This window comes from Glycine soja, chromosome 4 (assembly GCF_004193775.1).
Source record: "Glycine soja cultivar W05 chromosome 4, ASM419377v2, whole genome shotgun sequence".
NCBI lineage: Eukaryota > Viridiplantae > Streptophyta > Magnoliopsida > Fabales > Fabaceae > Glycine > Glycine soja.
In genome coordinates this window covers 11,290,870-11,312,080 of record NC_041005.1, presented here as the reverse complement: position 1 = coordinate 11,312,080, position 21,211 = coordinate 11,290,870, and the positions used below count along the sequence as shown (strand labels likewise).

At 35.7% G+C, this 21,211-nt stretch overlaps 1 protein-coding gene across 4 annotated transcripts; it reads right to left on the bottom strand.

Annotated features, from left to right (window-relative positions):
- Positions 1-3,637: 3,637 nt before the first annotated feature.
- On the bottom strand, positions 3,638-19,584 carry LOC114409323 (hydroxypyruvate reductase). 4 transcript variants are annotated; one of them, XM_028372741.1, is made up of 11 exons: positions 19,453-19,584; positions 19,148-19,237; positions 18,778-18,911; positions 17,699-17,843; positions 17,426-17,553; positions 16,509-16,580; positions 15,735-15,864; positions 15,535-15,641; positions 15,045-15,086; positions 4,185-4,397; positions 3,638-3,977 (listed from the first exon to the last, which is right to left on the bottom strand). In XM_028372741.1, the coding sequence occupies exons 3-11, from the start codon at positions 18,904-18,906 to the stop codon at positions 3,909-3,911; spliced, it is 1,035 nt and encodes a 344-aa protein (XP_028228542.1). In that variant the 5' UTR covers positions 18,907-18,911; positions 19,148-19,237; positions 19,453-19,584; the 3' UTR covers positions 3,638-3,908. The 4 variants fall into 4 exon arrangements, with proteins under 4 accessions (XP_028228542.1, XP_028228540.1, XP_028228539.1 ...); XM_028372739.1 differs by having other exon boundaries at positions 18,778-18,916; positions 19,453-19,583; XM_028372738.1 differs by lacking the exon at positions 19,453-19,584 and having other exon boundaries at positions 18,778-18,916; positions 19,148-19,306.
- Between the last annotated feature and the right edge of the window lie 1,627 nt (positions 19,585-21,211).

Here is a 21,211-nt window from a genome sequence, read left to right as displayed (position 1 = left end):
TCTCATCTCATTTCAATGACATTATTATCATCTCATCTCAATGTCATTTTCAACATCAACTTCATCTTATCTCAATGACATTATCATCAACAACACCATCTCATCTCAATGACATTACCAACATCAACATCATCTCATTTCAATATTATCATCAATAACAACATCACTTCATGTCACATTATCATCAATAACATCATCATTCTCATATCAATATTATCACCAATAACAACATCATTTTTATCAATATTATCATCTATAACAACATCATTCTTTATCAATATTATCATCTATAACAACATCACCTCATATCAACATTATCATCGATAACAACTTCATCAGTAATCACATCCCACAGATACATATATATAAATTTCATGCATGAGATTCACATTCTCAGGTCTTCAAAAAACATAAGTATAATAAAACGATACTATCATTTATCAATAGTTGATGTATTGCATGCCATTAGTCGAAAACATTATTTTTCTTGAAAACCAGCATGCATAGGGACAAACATACATTCCCATAATTGGGTTCCCTGACCCCAAATATGGTATGAAAGTCATAAATTATAATAAATTCCCTTCACCTATCGTGAGCTCTTTGTCAGCTTTTCTCTGCATCACTGAGAGTCCTCTCTCGTTCCTATTCGTTAGTCCAAACACAGAGTTCTATATACCAAATTGAAGAGAATTTAGTATAGATTTCAAAAACAAGGTTAATAATAACATTTGGGGTCAATTATCCCTATCAAAAAAAAAGAAAAAAGATAAGGGGTATTTCGGGTTCTACTACAAAGAGACTTCATTTTAAAATTCTGACCACACCAATGTGACCGGGGTTCAACGAAGGTCACAAAAATAACATCAATTTTATAAAAAGGTAACTTCAACAATGTTTCATTTTTTAAGGGTTTTTCAAAGGAAGTGTAAACACATCCTATTATCGTACCCAAAACACAATGGACACTAAGGAAAGCTTAAACTAACTAAGAGAAAGACATAAAAGTCAAGATTACTTTAGAGAAACTATAAAAGAAAGAATTAGGAACTTGTTCCCAACTGAATCCTTGAGGTGCATTCTGAGGATTTCGCTCTAATTAATGTGTTTCTCTTCATGTAGGGGTCTGACTGCAAGCAACGGTGGCTCGTGGTGGCCACCGATGGTCGTGGGTGGTGGAGGAGGAGTTTCTAGGGTTGTTTGGGCGGAGTTTTGAGAGAGGGGGACATGAAACTGCATTTGTCACGTTGAAGAACATATTTATAATCTGCATATCTCACTTAGCGAGCTCATCTGGCTGAAGGGAAATCCACTTTCGGTATTGAGCGCGACATTTCGTGCTAAGCGTAATTCCTCTTGGGTTGGAGTTTCACTTAGTGAGCTTTTCTCGCTAAGCGAGATGTCCAAAAGTGTTATTTTGAAAGGTAAAACTTGAAATCTCATCATTTCAACCTAAGTCAATAAAACTCTACATAACTCAACACCAACATCAAGCAAATCACACATGGCTAATTCACACAATACCTCAACTCATACAAATCAATCACATAATCAAATAACACGAGAAATACATTAAACATCGATTTTAAGTTAGTACAATTTTCTAGACGTTACAATTATTCCCTAAAGATACCATTTACCTTTGTAAGTTATTATGTCAAAAGACATTTGTGTATTACGATGAATGAATATTCCTAATTATTTTGATTAGATGAACATAAATAAAAATGATAAAAGTTACATCTTATGCGTTGTAAAATTATGCTTCATGAGTCTGCGTCTCAAGGATTAGACGATAACTAGCATAAGTCATGATCTGATACAACATTTAAGAGTTTGTATTTAAGTATTCATTAAATACTCTATGTCTGAGATTCATTTTGCAAAGACATTCTCCTAGGATTTGTCAAAATCCTATGAAGAATAAATGAAGCCCAAGATATGAAAGTGCCAAACTCCATCAAAAGGCACACTCTACTATGCAAGCCTACTCTAATCGATAGGAAGTGACTTTCTGATGAAGTACTCAACACAAAAGCCAACTAGAGTGGACTATCTGCATGAAGAAAGGATATGCATTTAATGCTAACATTAAATGGTCCAACAACCACATCCATGAAATGAAGAACAAGTGAAGAAATCTACTTGTTGTGAGACAACGAATACTTGAAGATGAATGATATAAATACCAAAAGCTTTGAAGAACAAGGTTACGAACCTTGCACGCAAACATTGATTATTCTTTTTGTAGAAAATATTTTTGCATATTCATGTAAAATCTTTCTTTAAGATTGATCATAGATTTAGTCATTGTGCAAACACAAACAAAAAATCTCTTCCAATTTGTTTAGAGCCAACAATGGCTTGATAGGACAAAGAATATTGATTATTCGTCAAGCTTGGGGTAGAACTTGATTTGTAAAGCCAGAAGTGATCATGCTATAATATTTGTAACTCATTAGAAGTTAGTAGAACTTGGTAGTTTGTTAAGAACTGAACATAGTCTCAATGGTAAAGACGAACAAATAAATTCTTTGCATCTAATCTTTACTTGCTTTCTTTCTGCTTTAACTGACCTAGGGTTTGAATTTTCTTTTAGACATTTGAAAGTCTCTTGTACTTTGTGAAATCGTTCTTCTATCGTCTGACTATATTTTCAAAAATCTGTTATATTTTTTACAAAGTTTTTCTTTCAAACAAAAAATTTGTTTGATTGCGAAAAGACTTCAAAAATTTTTAAAATCACAATTCAACCCCCCTGTTTGTGATATTTGTCTTTACATAAGCTAATGTTGATTTATTCACTAACTTCATCTTTTGTATAATAATGTAGCTTTTTTAAAGGTTAATTGTCCCTTGTCTTTGTTGTACTACAATGAAGAAGATACTGCATACTCAAAGCTCGTTCATGGCAAAGATCTTTTAGTCAACACATGAAGGCTTTCAACTCAATACAATTTCATTCACTTAGAGGATCTCAATATGTAGTGGATCTTTCTAAGGATTGAAATATGTAGTATACATTTTGTTCAGGGCAAACATTGAATGTGTATCCCATTAATTTTATGAATGTGTACCTCAATATGTAGTAGACATTTCTATGAAATTTGATTTAATACATGAGTCATTTTTGTCTGTGAAAGCTATCTATCAAACAATTAAAAGTACAAAAAAATGTATAACGAAAATATGATTCCGTTATACATTATGTATAACTGAATCTAACTATGTACAATAAAAGTTTAATTTCATTGCATAGTGTACACCGAAATCATAGTTCTATTGTACATTTTTTAAGGAAAAAAAAATCACAACAGAAGTGTGATTCCGTTGTATACTGTGCAACATAATTATACTTTTGTTGTACATGTTGTATTTACCCCCACACCTCCCCCCTCCACTTTTTCCACAAACCCGAATGCATAACAAAATCGCGATTCTACTACACTAGCAAGGGTGTGAAAAAAAAATACAACAGAATTACGATTCTGTTGTACAATGGTTTTTGCACCCCCTAATGTAGTGGAATCATAATTCCGTTGTACATTTTGGGAAAGGATAATTTTAAAAAATTTAAATAGTGGTAGGGACCAATAGCAACTCCCCCCTAACATTATGTCATTATGATCACAGGAAATATGGCAGCCTACACATATATATTTGTCCGTGTATATAAATAGTGGCAAAATAGAACTAGAAAATTCATAAAATCGCATACTGTAACACAACCCGCTACTAAAGAACAATTGGTTCACCACAACCATAGAATAACAAATGGGCAACACATAAGCATTGCCTCATCTAAATTTTCTTTACAAAATATTAAGTGTTTTTGCACCTCAGAAAATTCATCTTGAATTATAAAAGTCATTTAGTTGAAGATACTGGAATGAATTGTTGGCACTAATTCAGTTAACTAACTCTATCCCTGTCAAAGGAAGCCCGGCATGAAGTTGAAGAACGACATCACCAACAGCCTGCAGTAGAACAACAGGCAAGAAAAATATCAGATTTCACGAGTTTCTTTGCCCTCTCTTTTCTTTTAATCTAGAATTCAATAAACTTAACAGTAGCAAATGATTAGGAAAAATAAAGTACAAAAGCAAATTAAGCATAGGGAAAATGACTTTTTATGGATCCAGATAGTTCCAGAGGAAGGGCAAATGTGAAATAGCCACACGCACCTTAGCCATGGATCTATAAGAATGCTCTGTAACGCCTGCAACATGAGGAGTCATGATAACATTCTTAAATTTAAATATCTGATCATCAGGGTTAAATGGCTCAGTCCAAGCAACATCAGTGCCTAACCCTCCTAAATGACCTGATTCAAGGTGGTTGATCACAGCCTCATAGTCTACAAGACCACCTCTAGCAACATTCACCAGAAGGCCACCCTGAAATATACAATTGTATAATCACAGAAATTCATCAAAAGTTAAAACTAACAAGCAAATTAAGCCAAAAGATATTTACATTAATGTTATATGTGTTGTTTTTCTGTTTTTACTACAAATGATGTGGCGTTAGCAGGAAAACTCAATAATAGAATTGCAATGACTTCACATCTGTGTCAGACAAAAAGAAAATGGTAAGAACAGCCAGCAAAAAGCACTCGTATAAGTGATAAGTCCCTTCCCAAAACTGATCAGGATCTGCAATAATCTCTTCCATTATTTAAGCCTATATGAAATAATTATTCACTTTTTCAACCATATCTTCCAATTGTGCATCCTCTCAAGATAGCATTCATTGCCCTTCTCTCAGTCAAAAGATTCTTCTGTTACAATCCACATCAAACAATCCCCGACAAGAACAATTGATTGTTATGTGCTTCTTGTTGGATTAACATGTAGATTCTGTGCTGACTAGTCTCAAAATTTTGATAGGTTTTGATAAATTGACACTGAAGAAGTCTGTTCTCATCTCCTTTGTGTTTCGTACGTGCTTTCTAAATCCAACCCTAATGGCTTCAACTAGAACATCCACTTTGGTGAGTTCCATTTTCAGGGGAGATAGTTCTCAAAGTACTAACGCATGAATCATTAAACAATCAACACAATCAAAACAGGTACTCGCCATAATCTTATATTGTTCTTACGTGTGCAAATATGTCAGGATCCATTGCCATTTGCGTAAGACCTACTATTATATTGCATACTATTGTTATGGAATTCAAAAAAAGTATAAAACCATTTATAATTTACCAAAATTTTTATGAGCAAGTTAGCAACTCAGATAAAGAGAATAATAATTTCCACAAAAATGATAAGTAAACTCTCATTTTAGTCTTTGAAATTGTAAGTATTGGTCACTTTAGTTCTTGACTTTACAAAATCCTCACTTCAGTGCCTAACTATGCAAAGAGACATTCATTAAAGTTCTTTACTTTAGTTTCCATCAAGTGTCAGGGATTCGAATGGGGGTTTACTCAAAAGATCATTAAAGAGAGAAATAGACAATGAAGGAACAAAGGATTATTGCAGAATTCAGATAACAAGGAAAGGTATCTCCTTCCATGGGTCACCTCTTCCAACTGAGCAATAGCTAAGTTACAATCTCAACTCTTGGTACAGTTTCCCTCTTATCTATCTACCTAACAAAGGATTAACCGGACTCCTAGATAACTCAGGATTGGGCCACCACTAACCACCCGTCTCTCCTTGGAATCTTTGTGCCTACAAGAATATACGTTCCACGATTTGTGTGCATTCTGCTGGGACCTAACAGAGCATGATTTCCATGATAAGCACTTTTAATCCAACAGTGGCTTACGTGAAAAGTTCATTCTATCATAATCCATAAATTATTCTGATAGATGGGGAAAGGTGTATGTTAGGAGATATCCTTGGAAGAGCTAAGAGCCTTAGTAGCTGTCTGTTAGTTAGGACAGCTAGGATAACTAATTGTTAGTTACTTATAACTAACTATTAGTTAGCTAAGAAACTATAAATAGTCAATTGAGGAAAATTAGTTGGAGGTTAGAGAGAATTAGGAAGTGGAGGGAGGTGAGACCTCGAAACTCATTTGTATTCTGTCTAGGGTGTTGGAGGCACCATAATAATAATACACACATTCTTTTTCTCTGTTTCTGGTTCAGTTCTATCAACTGGTATCAGAGTGTCGATCTAGGAGCTTTGGAACAGTTAATGGTGATGAAGGCGAATGCGAAAATGGAGACACACATGGAAGCCATGGAGAAGGCGATAGAGGAGAATCGCAAAGCGGTGGAGTCGCGACTGAGTTCAATAGAAGAGATGATACAACGATTAGCAGCGGCATGGGAGAAAAAATCTCCAAAATCGAACGTTCACGCGGACGATTCGATAGGAGGGAATAAGGGGAACACTGCGCATGGCGGCAATCGGTGGAGAACTCTTGAAATACCAATATTCGAGGGAGAAGATCCGATGGGCTGGTTAACAAAGATAGAAAGGTATTTTGGATTGCAAGCCATAAGTGAAGAGGATAAGCTTGAAGCAGTAATGGTTGCCATGGACGGAGAAGCTCTAGGGTGGTTCCAATGATGGGAATCTTGAAACCCAAACCATTCTTGGGAAGGGTTCAAGATTGCAATCTCCCAAAGGTTTCAAGTGTCTAACCTAGGGAATCCTTTTCAGGCATTGCAGCCGCTGAAACAGGAAGAAACAATGCAAGAATTCACAGGCCAATTCGAGAAGTACGTCGGAAAGGTGAAGGGGTAGGAGGAATCGTTTCTGGTGGAGGTGTTTCTCAAGGGGCTAAAAGAAGAAATCAGCACTGAGGTAAGGCTTCATGAACCAAAAAATTTGATGGAATCTATGGTCAAGGCTCGTAGGGTGGAAGATAAGAATCGAGTCTTAGGGAAGTTACCCATGAGTAATAGTAAGGGGTATAATTTTCAGAAACCCAGTTATTCGGATCAAAGATTTGTAAGGGATTGGCAACCAGCAAATAGTAAGGTAGTTGATCCTACTAATGCTGCTAAAACAAGATCCAATGGATGGCAAGGTAGAAGAACCTTCTGTAATTTGTCACCGCAGAAGTAAATGAAAAGATGAGAGGAAAGGAGAATGTTTCACTTGTGAAGAGAAGTATTATCCTACTCGTGTGTAAGAATAAACAATTCAGATTGATGATTGTCAAAATCATGTTACTTAGTGTATATTTTAGGAAAGTTTATATTTTATCCCTGATTGTATTTTTATTTTTTATCACAACTGTATATTGCTATTAATACTAGGATTATGTATTTAGAATAAATCCCATAATTATAGGGATTTGTCTCCGTAGAATTAGTTGTCCATATTTCCTAAAATAGCCACCAGACTCATGTACATATAGGTCCAATGACCTCATAATTTTATATGAGAAAATAAAATATTATTCCTTCTAAATTTGAGATGGTATCAGAGCTCCTGATCCTTAGGAGCCTCTGACCGTGCCTGAAATCCTAAGTCACAGCCCTCATTGCTGCGCAACCTTGAAACCTATCGCAGCCTTCATTGCTGCCTTCATTACTCATCGCAGCCTTGATCTCACCCATGGCTGAAATTGCGGATCCTATTCCTGAAATAAGGGACAAATTCCAGATTGCTAGAGAATGGCAGAATATTCATTCTGCTTATCGGTTAACTGGAAAAAATTATCTTAAATGGTCTCAACTCATTAGGACCATATTGAAGGGAAAACAAAAGGACAGTCACCTGACTGATAATGCCCCTGATGAAAAGGATGCCAATTTCAAATCATGGGATGAAGAAGACTCCATGATCATGGAATGGCTGTGGAATTTAATGGTCCCAGAAATCAGTGATACCTGTATGTTCCTTAAATCAGCAAAGGAAATTTGGGAGGCAGTAGAACAAGCCTATTCTAAGGCCAAGGATGCTGCACAAATATATGATGTAAAGGTGAAAACCTTGGGAGCCAAATAGGTAAACAAATCAGTCATAGAATATGCCAATCAACTCATATCCCTATGGATGGAATTGGATCACTATCGAGTCATAAAAGCAAGGTGTTTAGAAGACTCAGCAATCCTTAAGGAGTACATTGAACAATATAGAGTTTATGACTTTTTGGTAGGCCTGAATTCTGAATATGTCCAGGTCCAAATTCAAATTCTGGAAAAAGAGAAAGTCCCAGGACTTAATGAAGTGATAGTCATCATCCGGAGTGAAGAAAGCAGGTGAGAATTGATGCTGGAAACCCCAACTGTTGAAAGCTCAACAATGATAGCTGAAGGAGGAACAACCATGGTTGTTAACCAGAAGAAAAACGGATTTTCCAATATGGAGAAAAAACATGAGGAAGTTTGGTTTACCTACTACAACAAGCCACACCACACAAGGGAGAAGTGCTGGAAATTGCATGAAAAACCCCCAAGTCGAGAATGGGGACAGAAAGGAGATCCTAAAAAAGGGGGAGGACAAAGGCAAGCACACACTGCTAATGTTGGACATAGCGAAGAGGTTGTTCAGCTAAATCATGAAGAGATAGAAAGGGTAAGATCCTTCCTTAGTAAACTGGAAAAGCCCACAGGTACGTGCTCCTTAACATATTCTGGTAAGTTTCCATTTTCTTTTGGACTTAATGTTTCAGATACACCATTTACCCACTACTGGATATTAGATTTTGGAGCCACAGACCACATGACCCCTCTACCCAAATACTTCTCCACATATTCTCCATGTCCTAGCAACAAGAAAATTTCCACGGCAGATGGAACCCTTATAACTGCAGCAGGACAAGGAGAGGTCCAAATAAGCCCATCCATAACATTGAAAAATGTCCTTCATGTTCCTAAGCTGTCCACCAATCTGATTTCTATACAAAAACTCACAAAAGATCTTTCATGTAATGTTGTTTTTTATATCAATTCTTGTATATTACAGGACAAGAACTTGGGGAGGATGATTGGACATGCTAGAGAATGGAATGGCCTGTACTACATAAAGGATCCTAATATGCCTACCAAGAGTCACTCTCTCATCTCTGAATCCACCATGACTAACAAAGAGAAAATTCAACCATACCATTGCCAGATGGGACATCCTTCATTTCAAGTTGTAAAAGCGATATTTCCTTCCTTGTTTAAGAATTTAAATGGGGGAGTCTGCATTGTGAAGTGTGTGAGCTTGCTAAACACAAGTGTGTATCTTTTTCCATTAGTAATAAGATGAGTTCTTTCCCTTTTTCTCTTGTTTATACTGATGTATGGGGTCCTGCTAACGTCCCTAATATCTCGGGTGCTAAATGGTTTTTAACCTTCATAGATGATTGTACTCGGGTGACTTGGGTTTTCTTATTAAAACTGAAATCTGAAGTTAGCTCTGTTTTTATTCAGTTTGTCTCAATGATTAAAAACCAATTTGGAGTCAACATTAAGAGAATTAGGTCTGACAATGTCAGGGACTACTTTAATCTTGTGCTCAACTCTTTTTGTCAAAAGAAAGGGATAATCCATGAGTCTTCATGTGTTAACACACCCCAACAGAATGGGATTGCAAAAAGGAAAAATGGGTACTTACTAAACCAAACCAGAGCCTTGTTTTTTCAAAATCATGTCCCTAAAAAATTTTGGGGGGAATCCCTCCTTACTTCCACCTACTAAGTCAATAGGTTACCCTCAAAAATCTTAGAATCAAAAATTCCCATGCAAGTTCTATCCTCATTCTACCCACACTTGGACCCTACAAATAAAGTCCAACCTAGAATATTTGGGTGTGTATCCTTTGTACATGTTCATAGTAATGAAAGGGAAAAATTGGATCCTAGGACTGTCAAGTGTGTATTCTTGGGGTACTCAACCACACAAAAGGGATACAAATGCTTTCACCCTCCATCAAGAAGATTCTATGTGTCAAGGGATGTCACCTTCAACAAACAAGAAAGCTACTTCAAGCAACCTCATCTTCAGGGGGACAATGTAATAGAGGAAGATGAGCCTCTAATGCTTCTGAATATGACATTTGGACCTGAAATTGGGACAACTAGCGTTGCTGTACCTGAAACTGAAAGAAGTCCAGATTCAGCAGAACAATCCCCTGATTCAACAGCAGGACCTGCATCTCAACCTGAGACTAATGGTGGGAAATTTGGGAAAAATCTGGTATATTCAAGGAGAGAAAAGGCCATTCTAGATTCTATCCATGTCCAAGAATCTGATCCACCATCATTACATGAGGTAACATCTTCTAATCCTATAAATAATTCTAATGAGTTTGTTGCTGAAATTTCAGAAGTATAGGTGAACCAAAACCTTGACCTTCCCATTGCCCTTAGAAAAGGAACTAGAACATGCACCCAACAACCACTTTATTCTCTATCAAGTTTCCTATCCTTTAAAAAATTCTCTCCTACTCATAAAACCTTTCTCACAAACCTAAACACTACACCCACACCTTCCTCTGTATCTGAAGCATTATCTGACAGGAAATGGAAACAAGCCATGGATGTGGAAATGGAGGCGTTAAACAAGAACAAGACCTGGGAACTTGCCACTTTGCCAACTGAAAAAAAAAACCAGTTGGGTGCAAATGGGTATACACCATAAAGTATCGAGCTGATGGGACCATTGAACGTTACAAGGCAAGGTTATTGGCCAAAGGATTCACTCAGACATATGGAGTGGATTACTTGGAAACATTTGCCCTAGTTGCTAAGATGAACACGATCAGAGTAATATTGTCATTAGCAGCAAACCATGATTGGGACCTGCAGCAGTTTGACGTGAAGAATGCATTCCTACATGGAGATCTTGAAGAAGAAATATACATGGAGTTACCCCCTGGTTATGATAGACAGGTTGCTACTGGAATTGTTTGCAAGCTAAAAAAGGCTTTATATGGACTGAAACAATCCCCGAGAGCATGGTTTGGAAGATTCACCAAAGTTATGACAAGTTTGGGCTATAAACAGAGCCAAGGTGATCACACTTTATTTATCAAACATTCAGTTTCAGGGAAAGTAACAGTATTACTGGTGTATGTAGATGATATTATAGTAAGTGGGGATGACAAAAGGGAGCAGCAAGAGTTAAGTCAATGCCTTGTCACAGAATTTGAGATTAAGACATTAGGGAGACTTAAATATTTTTTGGGAATTGAAGTGGTACATTCTAAGAAAGGAATCTTCATATGTAAACAAAAATACATCACTGACTTGCTTAAAGAAACAGGTAAAAAAGCTTACAGACCTGCAAGTACTCCAGTTGATCCAAACATAAAGTTAGGAAGTGCAGAGGAGGATATTTCCGTGGACAAGGAAATGTATCAGAGACTTGTACACAGACCTATTTACTTATCCCATACTAGGTCAGACATTGCTTTTGTTGTAAGCTTAGTCAGCCAATTTATGCACCAACCAAAGGAAGCACATTTACAAGCTACCCTTAGAATTGTTCAATATTTAAAAGGGACTCCAGGAAAAGGGATTTTGTTCAAATGAAACAAGAGTGTAAGTCTTGAAGCATATACAGATGCAGATTATGCTAGGTCAGTTTTGGATCAACTACTGGATACTGCACTTTCCTTGGTGGAAACTTGGTGACTTGGAAGAGCAAAAAACAAAGTGTAGTAGCTAGATCAAGTGCTGAAGCAGAATTTCGAGCAATGGCCCAAGGGATATGTGAACTTCTATGGCTGAAGATTATATTGGAAGACTTAAAGATAAGGTGGGATGAACCTATGAGGTTATATTGTGACAATAAATCTGCAATTAGTATAGCCCACAATCTAGTGCAACATGATAAAACCAAACATATTGAGGTGGATAGACATTTTATCAAAGAAAAGCTAGACAATGGCTTGATTTGCACTCCATATGTGTCCACTCAAAATCAACTTGCAGATATACTCACCAAGGGACTGAATTGTATCAACTTTGAAAGAATTATATCCAAGCTGGGAATGGAGAACATTTATTCACCAGCTTGAGGGGGAGTGTCAAAATTGTGTTAGTTAGTCTATATTTTAGGAAAGTTTATATTTTATCCCTAATTGTATTTTTATTCTTTATCACAGCTGTATATTGCTATTAATACTAGGATTATGTATTTAGAATAAATCCCATAATTATAGGGATTTGTCTCCCTAGAATTAGCTGTCCATATTTCCTAAAATAGCCAGCAGACTCATGTACATATAGGTCCAATGACCTCATAATTCTATATGAGAAAATAAAATATTATTCCTTCTAAATTTGAGAATGATTATGAAAGAAGAAGAGGAAGGAGACCCTAAGAAAAATCAATGGGAGGATAGGGAAGAAGAGGTAGAGGGATTTCACCAATTGTCTCTGCATAGTATTGAAGGGTTTACCACCAAGAAATCTCATAAATTGTGGGGAAAAATTAGAAACATAAGGGTGATTGTGCTGATTGACTGTGGAGCCACTCATAACTTCATATTGGTGAAGTTAAGAAAGGAGCTAGAGTTAGAGGTAACCTCTACAAACCCTTATTTTGTAGAAGTAGGAGATGGACACAAGATTAGATGTGAAGAAATGTGTAAATCTTTACCTATTGAGTTGCAAGATTTACAGTTCACACAAAATTGTTATTTGTTTGAGTTGGGGGGTGCTGACTTGGTGTTAGGAGTGGAATGGTTGGCTGGTTTGGGTGAGGTTGAGGCAAACTTTGAGAAATTAACATTAGCTGTTAAGGTGCAGAATAGAAAGATCATATTGAAGGCTGAAGCAGAATTGATAAAGGCTTCCATCATCATGAAGATGATCAGGGGTACCATGCTGGAATTTGACCAGGGATTTATGGTGGAATTAAAACTGGTAGAGGGGTCGAAGAGTGAAGAAGCAATTCCTGATCCAGTGGTACAGGTGCTGACACAGTTTGAACAGGTTTTTCAGGAACCTCAGGGGTTACCACCACATAGGGAAAGAGATCGCCATAACTATCCAGCAAGGAACTAAGATACCAAATTTAAGACCCTACAAATATCCGCATTATCAGAAGGATGAGATTGAGAAGCTAATAAGAGATATGTTGACTGCTGGAATTATTAGAACAAGCACTAGCCCTTATGCTAGTCCTATCATTTTAGTCAAGAAAAAAGATGGGAGTTGGAGATTCTGTGTGAACTATAGAGCACTCAACAATATTATTGTGCCTGATAAATTCACTATACCCATTATAGAGGAATTATTAGATGAAATTGGAGGAGCTGAATGGTTTTCACAGCTGGATTTGTGCTCTGGTTATCACCAGATCCGAATGAAAGAGGGTGTCCAGAAAATAGCTTTTAGGACACATGAGGGTCACTATGAATTCTTGGCTATGACATTCGGGTTAACCAATGCACCATCCACCTTCCAGGCACTCATGAATGAGGTGCTTCGACCTTTTCTGTGACAATTTGCATTGGTCTTCTTTGATGATATCCTGGTACAGTCACAGTTTGGAGGATCACAACATGCATTTGAGGGCAATATTACAAGTGTTGCAGCTACATGATTGGAAGGTGAACAGAAAAAAAATGTAACTTAGGCCAGAATTCTCTGGAATATTTGGGGCATATCATCTCAAGAAGAGGGGTAGAAGCTGACCCAAGCAAACTGGTAGCAATGACTAATTGGTGGTGGATAGGCTGACGAAGTATACTAATTTTTTTGCATTAAGTCACACTTATACAGCTAAGGAAGTAGCTGAGTTATTCATAAAAGAAGTGGTGAGACTGCATGGTTTTCATGCCTCAATAGTATCTGACAGAGACAGACTCTTCATGAGTCTCTTTTGGAGGGAATTGTTCAAGCGAGCAGCAACCCAATTGAAGATGAGCACTGCCTATCATCCTCAAACAGATGGGCAGACTAAAGTAGCTAATCGATGCTTAGAAGCTTATTTGAGGTGTTTGACTGGAACCAAACCAAAACAGTGGCCTAACCACTTGGCCTGGGCAGAATTCTGGTTTAATACCAACTTCAATATCTCTACCAAAATGTCTCCTTTTAAAGCTTTGTATGGACAGGAACCCCCACTATTAGTTAAAGGAGCTGACATTCCTTCCAGATTGGAAGAGGTAAATCAATTGAGTAAGGACAGAGATGAATTATTGCAGGAACTGAGGAACAACCTGCTCAAGGCTCAAGATCAGATGAAAAGATATGCGAATAATCATAGACGGGAGCTAATTTTTCAGGAAGGAGATTGGGTCTTTTTGAAACTGCAACCTTATAGAATGAAGTCTCTAGCAAGAAAGCCAAATGAGAAGCTGAGTCCACGATTTTATGGACCCTTAACCAATAGGAGAGGTCGCTTATAAACTAGAACTCCCAAAAGGTAGCAAGATACATCCGATGTTTCATATATTTCAGCTCAAGAAAGCGATTAAGCCCACTTGTTCCCCTCAACCATTACCAACAGCCATGAATGAGAATTTGGAACAGGTCCAACCAGAAAAGTAATGCAGAGTAGAATTTCAGAAGATGGCAAAAAGTTCTCATCAAATGGCAAGACTTACCCCACCATGAAGATAGCGGGAAACTTGTTGATGAAATGCAGACTGTTTTTCCTCAACTTGACCTTGAGGACAAGGTCCATCTTGAATGGGGAGGGGGGGTGGGGGTGGGGGTAATTGATAGATGGGGGGAAAGGTGTATGTTATGAGATATCCTTGGACGAGCTAAGATCCTTAGCAGCTGTCAGTTAGTTAGGAAAGCTAGGATAACTAACTGCTAGTTAGTTAGTTAAGAAACTCTAAATAGTCAATTGAGGGAAATTAGTTGGAGGTTAGAGAGAATTGGGAAGTGGAGGATGGCCTCAAAACTCATTTGTATTCTGTCTTGGGTGTTGGAGGCACCATAATAATAATACACACATTCCTTTTCTCTGTTTCTAGTCCAGTTCTATCATATTCAATAGTGTCAATTTGAAAATATTTCATATTGAGGTATCAATGATTCTTGCCCAATATATACCAAAAATATTAAGACATTTACACATGTCATAACTCCTAATATCTTGTACATGCATTATGACTTATGAGCCTATCAGCCATGAAAAGATAAATAAGTAAATCAGAGAAGTTCTTCTGAGAAAGTAAACAAACCTTTTTCATAGAAGATATAAACTTATTGTTTATTATACCAACCTGACAAAAATCATATCAAAGTCAACAATTACATAAAGAAAAAAAGTCCATACATATTATGCTTAGTTTACAGAATGCATTTTAAAAAATAAAATAAAATAAAAAACTACATCTCATTAAAGCTTTTAAGCACAAACAGATTCATCCTATTAATCAACTTAGATTCTGCATCAGTATATTGATTACTGCTAAGGAAAAAGAAATAAGACTTTCTAAAAAAAAAAAAAAATATCTAAACCAAAATTGGGAGAATAAAGATAGGACAAAAAATATACAAATAAATGTTTGTTTATTTACCCATTTGTCAACATCTGTATCAGCATCTACGGATCTACCATTATTTTAAACTTACTGTCAAAATCAAATGGGGAACCAAAGTAGCTAAAAGTAACAAAAAGAATGGAAGTTCACCAAAAATAATTAAATGAAGGATTACAAAAGGCCCAACCGTTTCTCTGTTTAATGTTAGGCAGCAAACAACAATGTCAGCCTTCCTTGCAAACTCATATATATCTTCATGACTACCCTTCACATCAACAAGATCTTCAGCATCATCTTCAACCAATAATAAAGAACATGTTAAGAACTCAAAGAACAAATTAGGCTTGTTTACAAGTGATAGTCCACAACAACTGGGGAGGAAAATACTTCTGCTTAATTTGCTAGCATGTTGTGCATATGAAGCCCAGCTCCGCTTTGTAGCAATAACTTTTACACCAAAGGGTTGCAATCGCTTTGCTAAATCCATTCCAATGTTCCCAAAGCCCAAAATGAATATCTACATTATTGTTAAAAATTAATTTTCCATAAACAACATATTCAATTATTGCAAACACATCCACGTGCAAAAATTACACTTTGTCACCTCTATTTATGTGTAGTACAAAAACAGATGTAAAGGGAGAAAATATACTCTCTTCATGGGTTTTTTTACCCTTATACTGTTTAACATAACTTTATCACCTCTATTTATGTGTAGTACAAAAGCATTTGGCTATGAAACTGTGTATGACTACGGATAATGAAAAGCTGTCATTCCTTATTGCTTATTACATATCAAATGTAAGCAATGCTCTCGGGGTGGGGGGGGGGGGGGGGGGAGGTTCTAGGAAGGACTCTGACTAGTTACACCTAAACTGAAGTTTATCAAAATGAAACTTAATTCAATCAATTTATCGACTCCCAGAAAAGAAAAAAGAAGCTATCTAAATACATGTTATCCATAATAGTTTTTTAAGCCTCCAGGCCACATGTCAAATATATTTCACGAATAGGCTAAGATCTATTTATATTGAGGTATACAACAAATCCTTGTGCATCTAACCATTACAAAAACAATGACCCACAACATAGGGAACAAGAATAAAAAGTGGTGAGGAGTGCAGAATTTATTTGTTTCCCGAGAAGAATCAATATACTCACAGTTTTCCCAAGTAAAGTTTCGGTAATTGGCTCTCCAAGCTTCTTTTGTTGTATGGAAACTTGCAGTTCATTCTGCATGAACATTATTTTTTCGTTCAAAAATTGAACAGCACTCAATGTTAATATTTGGATGTAAAATTCACACTGTACATAAACTAAGCAAGTTGAAACAAATGCACAAAAATCCAAAGCACAGTATGTTTTCTGTAACCAAGTGCACAAATGAGTAACAGAAAAGAGAACAGAAATAGGCAGAGTTTGATATCATTCAACCTATTTTAAACTATAGGCCCCACCCATGAATGAAACAAAGAAAATTCACTATGATCAATGAAGATTACAAGAAGCCACCAATTGCTCAACCCTGGCTAATCCAATAAAGTATAGTTTTCCCATACCTAGGCTTGAGGATATGATATATATATGATATAGGGCCTGGTTGTTTTTACGGACTTTCTTTTTAAGGTAAAAAAAATGGTTTTACATATTGCCCAGCATAGTTGGATTAAGTTTCAGTGATGAGCAAAAAAGCTGCATTTAAAACTAAAGATGGTTTGTATGTGGGTTAGTTATGCCCTTTGGTTTGATTAATGCTCCTAGTTTTGTCATGCAGGTCATGACATGTCTCTTGTGCCCCTTTCTAGTAGTTTATTTCGATGATATGATATCTTGACTTATAGTAAGTGTATAGTAGAAAACAGATTGAAATCACATACCCCATTTACTTTGGACAAGTGATTTGAGATCAGAACACTAAAGCATCTCCATCACAAAAGCATAACCAAAGCACATATTCTTAAGCATCATTAACCTAGGTGTTATGACAAGGTTATTTTTCCTTCTTGCCACCTCATTTAGATGTGCCACTTCATTTAGAAATAAGGAACATTTTGTATTTCAAATTGAAGATATCATACTTGCTTACGGAGGAGACCCAGCATTAGATATATGGCCATTTCAGCACATGAAGCTGAATTTCCCGAAACATCACCTGGTATCCTAGCAACTTTGATTCCATGCTTTGTTGCAGCATCAATATCAACACCTTGGAGGAAAATTCATAATTTATCAATTTATAATTGATGAGGAAAGAAAAAATAAAAATGCAAAATTACTTCAATAATAAATATGGAAATAATGAAGCATCCTGAAATTCCACTCTAAAGCTCAGGTGACAGTAATCACAGTACCTTCCAGCCCAACACCATACTGCATTATAAGCTGCATCTGAACTGCACGAGAAATTATTTCTGAATCTAGCCTCATGTTTTTTACTATGCAGACATGATAGTTGGCAATATCCTTTGGCACATCTTCTAAAGGGAGAACATCAACCTACAAATGCAATAGGCAGCTTATTAAGCTAAACTAAAATTAATGGGAACATTTTGCTCACTGTAATACAAAGATTGTATAACAGTGAAGCTAGTACTAGCTAGAAATTGTATTAGCAGCTAACTTAAACCACAAGTAACTTCACAGAGAAGAGTTAGAATTATATAAAACAGATAGTGTAAAAACACAAGCACAAGTTTTTGAGAAAATAGAATGCTAAGGAGACTTGTTTATTCAACAAAGCCAAAGTAAAAGTCAAAGTACAAGGATACTATCACCCCCAAAACACACACCAAGTGATAACTCCAAGTGTTCATTAATCACCACTCAATTCAGGCAACCTAAGTCACCAAAAATTAATCTACTACCCATTGCTCTTAGAAAGGAAATTAAGCAATGTACTCTCCATCCTATCTCAGTTTGTTTTATAATGTCCTGTCTTCAAGATGTCATGCTTTTACCTCTAAAGCTCTAACCTTGATAGTACAAAAACGCCAAGACTATTCCAGAGGTCTTGAATATTCCTAAATGGAGAGAGACAATAACGGAAGAGATGAGAGCCTTGGAAAAGAATGAAACTTGGAGGTGACAGATCTACCAAGATGGAAGAGACCTGTTGGCTGCAAATGGTTTTTCACCTTGAAATACAAAGCTAGTGGGAATTGCATGCCATAGTAGAATTGGCAATTAAATTCTAATGTGACAAAAATAAAAAAGCAATCAATATTTGTCTCAATCCTTGTTTATAAAAAAAAAAAAATGTCTCAATCCAATTCAGCCTGACTTGACCAAGCGCATAGAAAAGGAAGGACATTTCATCAGCAAACTACAGTACATACATGTTCACCAAAGACAAGGAGCTATCTCAAACAAACTTGAGTAATTTAATTTGCAAGTTGGATATGAAGAGCATGTAGTATTGATTCCATTTTACCTTGATATGTGAATGATTTTGCAAATACTCAATTGTATATTCATGAGAAGCAGGGAAACGGGGTCCACAAAACAAAACACGGGTGATTTGTTTCTCAGCATCCTTCACCGAGTTCCCATTACTCTCCATGAGACCTGCCCTACAACATTGAAAAAATAACGAATTTAATTAGAAGCAAGAATGAAACTCAAACACTGCAACAGAGTCATTTCCAATAGAGCATCTATGCTAGTAAATTTGATTCCAAAATCCTTGGATGAATTTCAATTTCAATGATGATTATGTGTGTTGTGTGGGTAAATTGAGATTTCAGTAAGGAAGAAGAAAGAGAAAGAAAAATGACGAGGATGGGTTTGAAGAACGTACGTACCAATGAAGGTTTTTGGAGCGAAGATGATGATGAAGATGATCCCACCACTGTTTCTGTTTCTGCGTGGACTGTCGTGCCAACGTCAATCTCCTGCAGCACGTGCCACCAAACACAAACAGCCCCCTCAACATACTACTACCATCGACGATCAATTAATTATACTATGTTTATTTATTTATATGATTGTGGTTCAAGTCATCGGTGGTGGTATTAACTTCGATTTTTTTTAATAAGTTTTTTATTTTGAGTATTTGGTAAACAAATGGAACTTTCCCAAAAACAAACAAAAAGGAAGAAGGAAATACCTGAAGGTTAGTGTGTTGCAGTGAAGATAGAGAAATGCAAAAAGGAAGAAGGAAATGTGAATCTAAGAGGTAAATGTGACAGTGGAGACTGAGATATATCCTACAGGAACGGCGAGATAGATGAGAAGAGAGTCATATCAAGAACTGAATATGCACAAACGTTTCTAGAACCCTGAAGTTACCTTGTAAGCTTTTTTTAATTGCAATATAGGCTTAAAATTAAATTCAAAAGTAAATTATGAAGAAAATTAATATTTATAATTAACTAATTGTTCAAAGTACATCATTCAAAAACATTTCTCAAAAATTGTAAACTACAAAAGGTAGACCCAATCCTTTTGTCTTTTAATTACCAATTTATTTTCTGTGAAAAAAAGAGAGGAACACTAACGTCTTCAAATCTCGTGGTTGCCCTGATCTACTCATGATAGAGAGAAGAGATCACAAAAGCGAATAACAAACGAAGAAATATGAGAATAGCATGACTGCAATTTTAAAGAAGAAAATGAAACACGAATTAATAAGAATGAAAAAAGAAGAGATAAATCTATAGCAGAATAGCATGAAATTTGAAGTTAAAGTACCTCTCAAATAGCTTGAACTTTCCATCAAAATAATAATAATAATAATAATAATAATAATAATAAACATGCATAAAACAAAGCACAAAGAAAGAAACTTGTCGGCCGGATGTTTTTTCATGGATCACCTTGCAAGCGGGAAAATCAGAAAGGAAAAAAAAAACCGGGGAAAAATCAGTAAGGAAGGAAAAACATGAAACAAATAACTATAACTAAATAATAATAATAATAATAATAATAATAATAATAATAATAATAATAATAATAATAATAATAATAATAATAATAATAATAATAATGTTTTTATTGGAGTTTGTTATCTTCTTCTCCAATCTCTTTTTCTTGGTTCTTTCTCTCTCTAGGAATTGTCGCTACCTATTTCAAAAACCAAAGAATTGAACAAATAATAAAAATAATTTTAACATTTATAATATAAATGTTTACAACAAACAGAAATCAGACAATTGCAGATCAATACGCAGTGAGTGTAATAGAGCATGAATTTTTTTTAAAAAAAAATTCAAGTTATAAATGAGAGGAACACTAACGTCTTCAAATCTCGTGGTTGTCCTGACCTACTCATGGTGGAGAGAAGAGATCACAAAAGCGAATAACGAATGAAGAAATATGAGAATAGCATGACTGCAATTGTAAAGAAGAAAATGGAACACAAATTAATAAGAATGAAGAAAGAAGAGATAAATCCATAAGGTTGAAACACAAATCAATTAAATATTAAACATTAAATATATTGCAACTTGGGAAATTTGTAGCAAGCAACGACAACACCCTTATTAGAGATGGTATCATATCTCTTGATGAAGGGAAGATCAAACAGGAAATCTCATATAGGCTACAAAATATTGAGAGGGGTGAGTTGGAGGTTGAGCTTGAGTGTGTTCCTCTTACTTAATAGCTGGATAGATGTTAAGGATCAGAACTCAATTGAAACCACATTTTGGAGCACAAATCATAGGAATTTCTATGTGTAGATAGTCCTGTCTCATTCTTTCTTGTACATTATTCCATGACTTTGATGGGATTACTTCACTATCCAAGTTTCTAACTTTAAATATTATATTTATTTTAGTATTATTATATATTTATTGTTTTTTAGTATTTAATAGTTAATATTATTAGTATATATGAATAAGATAATATTAATAAATAAAACTAAG

Coding starts and splice junctions, on each gene's coding strand:
- LOC114409323 (XM_028372738.1), bottom strand. CDS start 19,278: ATGTTGAGGGGGCTGTTTGTGTTTGGTGGCACGTGCTGCAGGAGATTG. Junction 17,844..18,777: donor AAAATCATTCACATATCAAG/GTAAAATGGAAT, acceptor TTGCATTTGTAG/GTTGATGTTCTCCCTTTAGA. Junction 17,554..17,698: donor GTATGGTGTTGGGCTGGAAG/GTACTGTGATTA, acceptor TTTTCCTCCAAG/GTGTTGATATTGATGCTGCA.